The sequence below is a fragment of the Leiobunum rupestre genome, chromosome 9, assembly GCF_980474605.1.
Source record: "Leiobunum rupestre chromosome 9, qqLeiRupe1.1.hap1, whole genome shotgun sequence".
In the NCBI taxonomy this organism is placed as follows: domain Eukaryota; kingdom Metazoa; phylum Arthropoda; class Arachnida; order Opiliones; family Sclerosomatidae; genus Leiobunum; species Leiobunum rupestre.
This window is the reverse complement of record NC_143392.1, coordinates 50,035,381-50,047,414: the sequence shown is the minus strand read 5'-3', so window position 1 is coordinate 50,047,414 and position 12,034 is coordinate 50,035,381. Positions and strand designations below refer to the sequence as shown.

The window sequence follows — 12,034 nt, the reverse complement described above, 5'->3', positions numbered from 1 at the left end:
AAGTTTAATTACTAAATTTCAACATCCGCTAAATGTTGGTAAATAAAGTTAAAGAACCGTTTAAAAACTTTAAAACAATGAAAAACTCGGTTCCGGTTCCGGTTATCCGTTGCATCCCTAATAATTATTATAATTAATAATAATAATAATATTAAGTAATATGGAATAATAATACTTACATGAACATTTTAACATTGTTGCGAAAGATTTCATCCTATTGTCTTTCATGATTACATCTTTGTAGCTCGAGTTTTTCTTATCCCAAAGATATGGGTATTTTCTTATTTCTTTTACAATAACTTCATAATTAATTTTCGTCATTTTAACTTAATACACTGCAGAGTGCAGACCGCTGATGATATACTATATCAGATCGAAGAGCTAAGCCTATAGGTCTTATCTCGAAATTTCAAAATGGCGACTTGAAAAAGGTTAATACACTCGCTCCCTCGGTTTCCTAAATCACGTGACTAAAAGACTGGCTATGATTGGTCTACGTCTACGGGAAAAAACCGCACCAAAATGTATATCGCAAAAATAGAAATAGGACCCGCGACGCAAAAACACGAATTTCGCAAAAATAACAGGAAACGTTTTTTCCTTTTAGGCAAAAAAGTACGAAAATCGCACAAAAATCGCCTAGTGAAAACCGGGTGTTATTAGTAAAATAATTTAAAGTATTTTTTTTAGCAACGACAGACACTTAGCTGATCATGTTATCTATTTATTCATGTAAGTACGAGTGTCTTAGGTTAAAATGAAACAAAGATATAGCAATTTACGTAATAAGGGACGCCGTCTAATGTCGCTTTAGAAAGATTTTCTCTCTCTCTCTCTTGATTCCTAATGATAGCCCAGATGCTATGATCTACTCTACACGACGGCTAAGAGGTCTAGGAATAGTCCGCGCTTCGTGGGAGGCCTACCTCCAACATTACAGCATCACGCTGAAACTGAGAAGCATCGCTGACCCAGTTCTACAGGCTTGTCGGGACTTCGATACGGAACGTTTGGAGTGTTTGGAGAAACTTCATATTCAATCAAACCCATCAGAGACCGTACCTTCATCACAGAAACTGCGAGAGCTGTTGCGAAATAACGCTTTCGATGATTGGTCGAAGCTTCCAGGGAAGGGTATTGGCGTTGCACAATTTGCCGAGTATCCAAGAGCGAATGCGTGGATGACAACCGGAAAGGGACTTTCTTCATCACAGTGGACCTCCGCGATCAAGATGAACTCCAATTGCTGCGCCACTCGGGGAACGAAAGGCCGTTCTGATAGCACAATCTCATGCAGGTATCTCAACTGCGTGAAGAAAGAAACACTTTGTCACGTGCTTCAGGACTGTCCCCATTCTAACGAGTTGGTAATCGCGAGTCACAACCGAGTGGTCAATTTGATTGAAGAGAGCTGCTTATCCACCGGACTCGAAGTCCATAAGGAGGTTCATTGTAGGGACGAGAACGGGAGCAACAAACGTGCGGATTTGGTGATAATCGATCGCAAATTTCAAGTCTTGCGAACCGATCCCACAAAGCCCAACGCAAAAGAGCCACACGGTTACATACTCGATCCAACTGTACGATTTGATAAAATAGTTCATCATCATCATCATCATCATCTCTCTCTCTCTCTCTCTCTCTCTCTCTCTCTCTCTCTCTCTCTCTCTCTCTCTCTCTCTCTCTCTCTCTCTCTCTCTCTCTCTCTCTCTCTCTCTCTCTCTCTCTCTCTCTCTCTCTCTCTCTCTCTCTCTCTCTCTCTCTCTCTCTCTCTCTCTCTCTCTCTCTCTCTCTCTCTCTCTCTCTCTCTCTCTCTCTCTCTCTCTCTCTCTCTCTCTCTCTCTCTCTCTCTCTCTCTCTCTCTCTCTCTCTCTCTCTCTCTCTCTCTCTCTCTCTCTCTCTCTCTCTCTCTCTCTCTCTCTCTCTCTCTCTCTCTCTCTCTCTCTCTCTCTCTCTCTCTCTCTCTCTCTCTCTCTCTCTCTCTCTCTCTCTCTCTCTCTCTCTCTCTCTCTCTCTCTCTCTCTCTCTCTCTCTCTCTCTCTCTCTCTCTCTCTCTCTCTCTCTCTCTCTCTCTCTCTCTCTCTCTCTCTCTCTCTCTCTCTCTCTCTCTCTCTCTCTCTCTCTCTCTCTCTCTCTCTCTCTCTCTCTCTCTCTCTCTCTCTCTCTCTCTCTCTCTCTCTCTCTCTCTCTCTCTCTCTCTCTCTCTCTCTCTCTCTCTCTCTCTCTCTCTCTCTCTCTCTCTCTCTCTCTCTCTCTCTCTCTCTCTCTCTCTCTCTCTCTCTCTCTCTCTCTCTCTCTCTCTCTCTCTCTCTCTCTCTCTCTCTCTCTCTCTCTCTCTCTCTCTCTCTCTCTCTCTCTCTCTCTCTCTCTCTCTCTCTCTCTCTCTCTCTCTCTCTCTCTCTCTCTCTCTCTCTCTCTCTCTCTCTCTCTCTCTCTCTCTCTCTCTCTCTCTCTCTCTCTCTCTCTCTCTCAGTGTGTGCTGCCTCAGCGTGTCAGTGCATGGTGGAAGTAGTCGTGATTCAACATTTCCCTATTTTGCATGAAAAATTTGGTTTTGGAGTGTAATGACATCTTTCATCTTTGTTATGCAGTACATTTGGCGGGTAAGTTTTGGAATTTCGTTAAACGTCTCTTCGTTCAGCTTCCAATTGGTACCGAGATCATCGACCGCTTGTTGATACTTCTCAGTTTTGGTAATTATTATTAGAGCTTCTAATTGCCCCTGACCAGTTATAGCACTAACCGTATCACACCCGGTCCAAGCGTGCAGTCCTTTCAATGCTTCGCTCGTTTCCCTTCCTCTTGCGCTTACCAATTTCGCAATATCTACAATTCTAATTGTAGCTTTTTGGCCTCGCGTTCAAACTTTTTTGCAATTATTTGAATACTGCATTTGGTTAATTCCATGCATTTTTCGTTATGCGCCCAAGATATAAGGGAGTGCGTATACCGATCCGTGATTTTCCACCCCCCTTTTGGGGATCATACAGTCCCCCCTTTTCCCCCTATTTTATACCGATAGCCCCCCATTTGCGAACATTTTCGGTAGGTCAATAGGTCAAATACCGATAGTTGGAGGATCCCCCTTTAGCGTCCCTATTCGGTAGGGGTGGAATCATCTGACATGGTGTTATGCAAACAGCTAGTAGCTATAAACCCGAGTAACAAGCCTATATGTCAATAGGTCGACCCCTCATTATTTCTCAAACACTTGTCAAAACCTATCCGTCTTAGTGAATGTTCCACTACGGCCTCTGTCAAACACCATGCGCGAGTGGTGTTGGTGTTATGCAATAAACCCAAGTAGTTCAATAGGTCGACCCTTTTGTGTATCTATTTTCGCCGACAAACACTTCCCCCTTGTAACATTATTTTAAACACTTTCACCACGTGCAAAGCTATCCGTCTTACGGAATATCCCCCTAAGGGGAAAAGATAGATTGCCCTTACCCACGTGCGTAAAATAGGCACAGCTAGCTAAAAGTGTCGTATTGGAAAAACAGAGCCGAGTGTATACAAATTATAAGGTTTTATTTATATATTTTCCAAGTACAGGTTGTTTAACACGATTGACATTGAATATACGTCTTTGGAAATGTATTATATTTATATCATGGTAATTACGTCGATCTTCGTAAGGTATATAACGAAGTTCACTCAAAGGGGCGAAACGAACCATCTGAAATGAGTGTTTTTACGAGCATTTTCATTAAATTATCTACCTCGAGGCGTTTAACGGTAAGAGTTACGATTTCATCGCCGTTTTCCTCGGTAGGGCTGGTTGTGGGCCCGTCGAAGGTGTATTTTTCTGTTGGCGGGATATCTCGGCCCTCCAAAGCGGCGGATGACGGACAGTTGGGATGAAATTTGTCGTGTTCCGATTGGGGTACGTCGCCGGCTTCCCAGCTTCCTAACTGCCCGTGGCAGAGATAGCATTCGACTATACCTTCCGAATCTACGGCGAAAAGTCCGGCGTGGGCCAATTCTTCTTTTTTCACGTGGACGTTGTCCCATTGCTTGAACGTCGTGACTAGCCATCCCGATTCTCTTTCAGCTGTGGGATAATATTTCGGTCCTAGTCTAAAACAAAAATGACGTAATCTACAAAATGACTTAGTTTAAAAAATTACTCAATAAAGATGACGTAATCTACAAAATGAAGCATAAATATTACGTAGATGCGTTGTTGTTTTCATAAGCCAGCCGCTATGGGAAAGAGAAAGATGTTCCGCATAGGGTACCGAAGAAATTATAATATTTTTCGTTACACTTTGAATTTAAAATTCTAAAATATGTTTCCGACTTGTGTAATATTTTTACATTTCCAACTTGGCATCCTCGAATGAATGGATACAATGGAATTTGACGAAAATGAACTATTAATTACGTTACCTAAAAAAAATGACGCGAGCAATGAGAAATAACGAGTCGGATTTATAAGAAAATAATTTTTTTTATTTTTTTACACAAAAAATTATATAACGTATATGGCGGTCTCAGTATAATCGGCTATAAATTTACACTTTATGTCTCCTTTTGTAAAAATCATATCCGCACTCGATACAGCTGATATAAGGCAGGCTGGTAACTTATAATAGGGCAGATAACCCGCGGTCCAACCAATCCCGTGAAGGTTCCTAAACACCCAGCCGTTTTGTCTTTTAATGGTGGTCGGAAGTTGATGTACGTGGTAGGGTTGTTCAAAAGTCCAAGCTTGAACGGCGGGTGGTGTCGAGACTGTTGATATAGCTAACTCCTTCACGACAATGTCGGGCTCTTCTCCGCCGGAGCGAGAGGCGGATTTTCCGAGTAGAAAGTCAAATTCGACAACGGCCAGTCTCGCCATCCCGACACGGAACCGGGTTAGTTAGGAATAAAACGCGGGTATAGTCGCGCGACTAGAATTTATACTCAGTTTATAATGACGTAACAGGTTGTTAAATTTTCTCGTGGCAATTATATCATTTTTGACGTCTTTCCGCGAAAAACCCTTAAAGAAGCTTTGGTGGCTTCTATGTTTTGATCGGTTACGTATATAAATCACGCAATAATGTTCGCAAATGACACTTGTTGTCCATTGAAGTCGCCGCTTGTTGGGAGTGATTTTTATCGAATTTTGTTTTAAAAAAAGTTTAATGGCGGGCAAAATGAGTGGTGGAGCCAACGAGTCTAAATACCAAGCCCGTTTTAATTTATCAAAGAAAATCGCGACCAAATGGCTGCCCGGTTCGTCGTGGGGGTCGAGATTTACAACCAGGGATGCTGGAAAACTATTAATCTTATCGGGTAGACAATCCGAGGCGAATACGCTCATAAAATTGCGTGTATGTCTCAAAATGTCTAAAATGTCGGATCCACGCATAATTACGCGTTTTCAATCGAAACGTTACGATCTTTGCCTACGCTAAAACTGGCTTGAAATTCGGAAAAAACTACGCAGCTTAACGTTTGCGGGACTGGTTTAGCGAAAGAAAGCTCCAAACGCATCTGCACCTGACGGGATGGGTTCCAATAATGACTTTCGCCCGCGCTATGGTCGTTTGAAATGTCGAAGACGTAAAACGCGTACCCTTTGGCAAAATCTTCCCGGGAAATGTCGACCCCGGTGTTTCTATAATGAATTCCACTACCCGTAAATAAAGTATGATAGGCTTGAATATATTGGCCAGCGTCGTAGTTTGGCGTAATAGGTTTCGAATCCACACTATCAGAATCCACATAAAGAGCTAAACTGGATAAATCTTGATGTTCGAAAGCGTACGGGTTTTTTGCCAAGGTTCCATTGTAGGCTTCGTGATCCACAAGCGCGACAATAACACGAACCGGGAAGGTCCCCAAATACACGTTGGGAATAACGGCGTTTCTGATATTCGAGTTGATTGTGAATATTTTTGTTTCGGTTCGAGTAAAAGCGTACTTTGCGGCGCCTCGAGACAAGGCGTTTTCGTGAGCTATAAGTATTTTGGGCGCAATTTGGACTCGACGCACCAACAAGCTCGCGTCCGTAATGATAATTTTATAGTTAGCCCCTGGCTTCGGTGTACCCATTAACGCAAAATTTGCTTTACTTCGTGATAGTTTAATACGTAAATCTACTCCATTAATTAAATATTTTTCGACATTAAGCGTGTCAAGAAACAGAAGATCAAATAAATCTATTTCTTTCGACTGCTCCGTGAATCCTCTCCTTTGTTTAAAACCTTCGTTGGTCGTGACCGAATTCATTTCGCCAGGCGTAACCTTGTACCACAGCGCGCCTGTTAAATGGGAAGATTTGGCTCCCTTGTCAAAATTTAACAACGTTTCAATGTACGCCCGATAAGCGTAGGAACAAGCTAATGCCGACAGTAGGGTTCCGTTAAGGTAAACTTCGGCGTGATTAAATAACGTGTGCAAAAAATTATTACACCCACCCACAACGTCCGACGCTGATAAACTTTTACCCGCGTCATCGGCTACGATTTTAGCTTTAACAAGTATGTAAGTAAGCGGTAAATCAATGAATTCGTGCGCGCTTCCAGGAATATTAAACTACGGAGTCGCCTCTCAAAGACGAGATGGGTTTGAAGGCGGTCCATTTTCCTCCCTCAATTGACGTCTGGATAGGTGCGCTTTTTAAAATATCAAGTTCACTTTTCAGCGCTTCGCAGTGCCCCATGACTTTACGAGAAAATATCAACGACCTTTCTAATTTGTTTCCGTCCGACTAATGATTTTTTTCCACCGCGTTTTGTTCTTTTCTTAATTTTGGTTTTTTTTAGGTTTGCGTTTACGTTTTCCAGTCCCGTATTGTTGCTTGAGGTCCTCGTACGTTTCTGTGAGGCGCCGTTTGGTGGCTCCCCGTATAGTTGACCCCGTCGACACGTCATCCAAAACTTGCTTTCCCGTGGAAATGGCTTGACCCCCCAAAAATTTCGCCTCACGTAAAAGAAAAGGTTTGGCTAGCTTATACAGGCCGGAGAAAAAACTCCCAACCCCGCTCCCGAATTGGCCGTGGCCACGTTGATACGGCGACCCTACGTATACTTCGGGAATAGAGCCACCCGCCTGAGTTGCGTAATACTGAGCGTAGGGGCACGCGTTGCAGCGTCTTTTTTCAAGAACGTGTCTTAATGGCATCTTGGACGCAAATGAAGTTTTACGGATAGGTTACCAAACTCAAAAGGAGCTGGTTTCCCATAAACGTCGCGTAGATCTATTTGGATAGTATCAAAGTATTTCTTTTTAATGGGCACGTAATGTTCAGCGGATCGTGGGTTAGACACACATTAGCCGCGGTGCATAACGCATTGTCGTTTACGACTTTAAGTAAATGGTCTATATTCAAGTAATGGCCTGGAGGGATTTCTCTCATGGTCCCGACCATTTTAGTGTCAGTCGGTTCCCCCTGTTTGGCAGGATTAACGCTGAAATAAACGTAATTGTCATAGGGCAACACGTTGTAAAACGAAAAGGGATACAATATTTCCACCAACGCGAATTACCCCCCCCCCCCTTTAATTAAATAGGCTCGGGTAATTTTATCGTGAAACAGGCCACCGTATTATTTGGAAATATCCTGAGTTTGAATTACTGGGGATCGTTAGGTAAAAGGCTTCGGACATCTTTATCAGAAACCCAAGAATTGAAAGTAGCCGGATACCCTATCCATGATACGAAATATTCGACTTCCCCCTCTTCTTTAATACTTTCGTCCGATTTTATAACTCGTTGAATTTCTTTGAAATAAAAATATCTCGTAATGGCTTCGTCAGCCAAATCAACGAGCTTAAATTCAAGTGGTCTTTTAGTATTCTTGAAAACAACTTTGAAAATTTCGGCGCTCCAATTTTGATCGCTGTACCCTTTTAAAAACGGTCTGGCCGTTCTGGTAATCCTCACGTAATCGCCGACTTTGATACGGCATTTCCGTGGCTTGATGGCGGGCTGAGACTGCCTTGTATTGTAAATATTTCTATAAACTTGAATATTTTGGTCGTTTACGTCGAAGGGAGCCATTTTGATTGTCGAATGATAGTGGCTCTCTTAAATCCTGACTGCAAAGCCTCCTCGTGGCGAGAGCCGGGCAACGTACGGCTAATAACCTGCGGCTGATTTGCACAGGTTCACTGTTCCTATCCAGTGGTTTGATGGGGTCACTGGAGCTCTTGGGGGGCTCCACACCCGGCGTTCGGTGTCGCGGGGCTCTTGGGGGCGGTCCACACCCGGTTTGCTGGGTCACTGGAGTCCTCGAGGAGGTGTCTCGTGATCGGGGCGCTGGGTCACTGGAACCTCGGGGGTGTTCCATACTTGGCATTCAATATCCTACTGGGGAGGATTTGTGTGGTGGAAGAGGAAGTCACTCTAGTCCTCAGCTGTGCGAGGGTGGGAATTAGGGCAGCCCATGGTGTCGCCTTTTGTTGGGCCATGATGAGGGCGTTTGTTTGCCATATGTGAGCCTGTCTTTATGGCTGTCTCACTGGTCGAACGTTTGTTTCGCAAAGTGCATTTTTGTCCGGCATGACTCTTTGTCTTGTGTGCCGCCGTTGTGCCCAGCGGAACGGCGGGGTACAAATACATAACCTTATGTCGAATGATAGCGGCCCTCAAGGGGTCGGAGGGTGCAATAACTGGTGGCTTTACCGGGGAGTCGGGGTCCGGCTCTTGTAACCCGTAAGGGCGGTGGCGCACTGGGAGATGTTAGCTCCGTCCAATGGGTCCTATCTCCAACCTCCGACTCCAGTCAGGTGTGGGCTGAATACTGGGCTTCGGCCCAGGCTAATGGAGAGGGGCCGGGCAAACTGGCCGCCTCGGCGGATTGGGTTGCCTGCTGTGGGGCTGCGGGCCTCCGTATGAGGGCGCGACGGACCCATCTCCCGGCCTTTTGGATCACACCGGGATCTCCGGTGCCAGCTGTGCCGGGTTATGCGGGCTGCTGCGTGCCTGCCGTTCCCCTTTAGGCGCTCTCTCCAAAGGGCTTGGCTCCCTGCCTTTGTAGGTGGGGTGTCGGCCGGAGTTGCTAGAGCATCCGTTCTCTATCCCACTGCTGTGTGCGAAGTGGCGGGCTGGTCGTCCCATTGTTGCACCTACTGCTGGGTTGAGCGGCTTGCGTCGAGGGTGCGACCATCAGTAGTGGGGTTCTGCTACTCATGCTGGTTTTGTCACCTGTCCGGGCTTGTGGACGCTGGCGTAGGGCATTTTGATGATAGGCCTCCGCTGGTGTGGTTTCTTGATTTTCCCGGTACAGCGGGCTATAAATTCTGACAACATGTCGAATGATAGCTGTGGTTATACGAATGAATTAAATTGGGTAGCTCGTCGAGATAGCTTCGCGTGTTTTTATAAGTTAAAAAACGATACATGCGCTGTTTCAGGATCCTATTAAAACGCTGCACCATCGCGGCTTTAACGTGCTATTTTCGGAATGGTTATGTCTAATACCCGCCTCTTTTAGGAATTTTAAAACAGTCGAATTAACGTACTCCAACCCACGGTCGAATTGTATAGCCCGGGGCTTGCCCCGCTCTTTAAAAATTATTTTCAGGGCGCTGGCAACCTCCGTGCCGGTTTTACGTTTTAGGGGGACGGCAAATTCCACCCTCGAAAAGCAGTCTATACAAGTAAGAATAAATGTGTAGCCGGAATTTTCGCTCGCTAAAGAGCGCATATCCACCAAATCAGTCTGATAGAGGTCTAGTCTGTTTCCTTCACGAATCTTTCGTCTTTGGAATTTTCGAACGACTGGTCCATGTAACGTATAGGCGTCGTGAGTTTGCAAAAACGTTTCGACATTCTCCCGAGATATTCCGAGCTCTTTGACAGCGTCGTATAATTTTTCAACACCCCCGTAGCTCGCTGGATTTCGAGAATCTAAATATATTTTTTCGAGTCGCGTTGTTACGACTATAGGTAACTCTCCCATTTCAAAATTTTGGCAATCGGTCTTTTTTTTACGTAAACGGTTCTTAATAGGAGGAGACCTTACGAGCGGAAGCCAAAGTTTCCGAGATTGTCGAGGTGTAGCGAAAGAATTACGTCCGGCCGCTGACGAAGTTTTCTTTCGTTTGGATGAGGCGAGCGAAAGATGAGGGCCGGGAGCGGAAGCTGTCGCGACCAAAGAAGAAGAAGACAGCGAGGTGGGGAAGGCTTGGGTGGGATTTTTCGTAGTTTACCAACCAGGTTATTATATTTTGACCAACTCTGGGGTCTCGGCGCGTGGGGACTTATTAAATTATATACTAAATCAACAATGTCAGAATTCGTTTGTATTTCACCGTCTAATAAAATTTGTCCCTGGTTATCCCCCTAAGTCGAGCGCTGTCCGAAATCAAATGATTAAATATCTCTCGGGCGCTAGCTCTATACCCTAACGGGAACAGATTGACTAATTATTAGAAACTGGGTGACTCGTTATTTTCAGTCGTTTTATTTCGAGCTTGCTTTTTCAGTAACATTTCCTCATATATCTTCCACTTGGTTCGGTCGTCGATCGATTCGCTTTTTAAAATATCCGCCATTTCCGTGTCAATATCCGGTTTCAGTTGTTGTTGGTGTTGGGGTGATGTAATCGGCGATAAAGTCATATTTTTAGAGTATCTTAACATTTTTATTTTCAACCGGTTAAGGCTCCCACGAGCGAGGAAACGATCGGTAAAAGAAACGCAAAAAATCCGTCACCTTTTTGATTTACTAATATTCGTTTTTTGGTTTGCCAGTAAAAAAAATTCTGGGCAATTTTGCGTAACGTTTTACGGTGTATTTTAAATTGTAGTTTTTGTCGCGTTGTTAGACGTATATTCCCTATAACCGTATTATGCACGCAATCGGCAATCGCGTCGATCAAATCTTTATTGGCGTTAATTAAAATATTACGTCGCTTAACGCCTTTTAATTTACCGATCGCTTCGAGCAGTTGTTTTTGTGACCTGACTCGTCGCGACATTGTACAGCGAATGAATCCGAATCGCGGGTTTTTTGGGGTGGGAACTAACCCCCCTCGGAAAATTATTTCGGGATGTACACCAAGACTTCCTCGCCGGGAAAAATTTTAGTTCTGATTCTTTGTTCTTCAGGGCAATCTTTCTGGAGATCTATCAATACGTAAGAGTTTGGTTCTTTAGTAGCGTCAGAAATCGATTCGATAACAAAGTTTGAATTATCGGGCGCCATTTGACGAGCAAAACAATGAATCTGCGTTTTGTCCCTTACATTTTTCGTTAAAAGTATGTAATGGGCGTTCCGGGATATTTCCCGACACCCTTTTCCCTGATGAAATAAATTTTGAGTTATGTAGATAAAGCTAACATTACGATGATGCGAGTCTTTGGTAAACAATTGAGCAACTTCTCCCTTTTGACCAGCTCCCATTAAGTCGTCTAAAACGGCTAGTATACGTTTCGACCCGTTAAATATTTCGGGATCGGGTAAACCCTTATGAAATATAACTGTATATTCTTTAAGTTTATCGTATCCGGGTTGATCCTCGCTGTAAAACCAAGGAATTACTTCAATTTGAGGTTCAAACATTTGTTTTAAATATTTAATAAGTTTTTCTACGAAATATGTTTTCCCACTTTGGCTAGGCCCGCAAAGTATGATATTACAACTGTGATAAAAAGGGTACATTATTACCGCGTCGCTGAAACCAGAATGAAATAAAATTGACATTTGTTTTTCATATATATAATATTTTATTTTGACAACAAATGCAAAAAAAGTTTTTTCGAAGCGGCCGCTGGGATGGGGGCGCCACACCCCCGTCGCGGATCGCGGCCCGGCTTGCTCCCCCGTCGCGGAACGCGGCCCGGCGTGCTAGAGAGAGAGAACGCGGCTCTCGCGTGCGGAGACGGCGCGGTGGCGACATCTGGCGGTGCGCCAAAGAGAAAGAGGAAAAGTTTTTTATGCACGTATTTTATATCCGAATGGAACTGTTCGGTAATTTGGTAAAAGCCGAACTTTATCCATTACGGGTCGATACGTCTTTTCCAAGTCGACGCTAACGAGAGTGTGATCTGGAAGTCGACGTATTTGTATCGGAAGAGGTACGAGAAAAGCC

The 12,034-nt window shown here is 44.2% G+C and overlaps 3 protein-coding genes across 3 annotated transcripts in view; all 3 read right to left on the bottom strand.

Annotated features, from left to right (window-relative positions):
• Window positions 1-5,364: 5,364 nt before the first annotated feature.
• LOC149928598 (uncharacterized) lies at window positions 5,365-7,119 on the bottom strand. Its single transcript, XM_090157942.1, has 3 exons — window positions 6,774-7,119; window positions 5,706-6,467; window positions 5,365-5,651 (listed from the first exon to the last, which is right to left on the bottom strand). Exons 1-3 carry the CDS (start codon window positions 7,117-7,119, stop codon window positions 5,365-5,367), a joined length of 1,395 nt encoding a protein of 464 aa, XP_090014068.1.
• A 450-nt stretch (window positions 7,120-7,569) lies between these two features.
• LOC149928597 (uncharacterized) lies at window positions 7,570-7,998 on the bottom strand. The gene has a single exon (XM_090157941.1). The coding sequence runs from the start codon at window positions 7,996-7,998 to the stop codon at window positions 7,570-7,572; it is 429 nt and encodes a 142-aa protein (XP_090014067.1).
• A 3,879-nt stretch (window positions 7,999-11,877) lies between these two features.
• LOC149928596 (uncharacterized) overlaps window positions 11,878-12,034 on the bottom strand; it is a 19,943-nt gene continuing 19,786 nt past the window's right edge. The window contains exon 3 of the mRNA XM_090157940.1: window positions 11,878-12,034. This exon is cut by the window's right edge and continues 229 nt beyond it. Within this exon, the coding sequence (XP_090014066.1) occupies window positions 11,878-12,034 (157 nt within the window).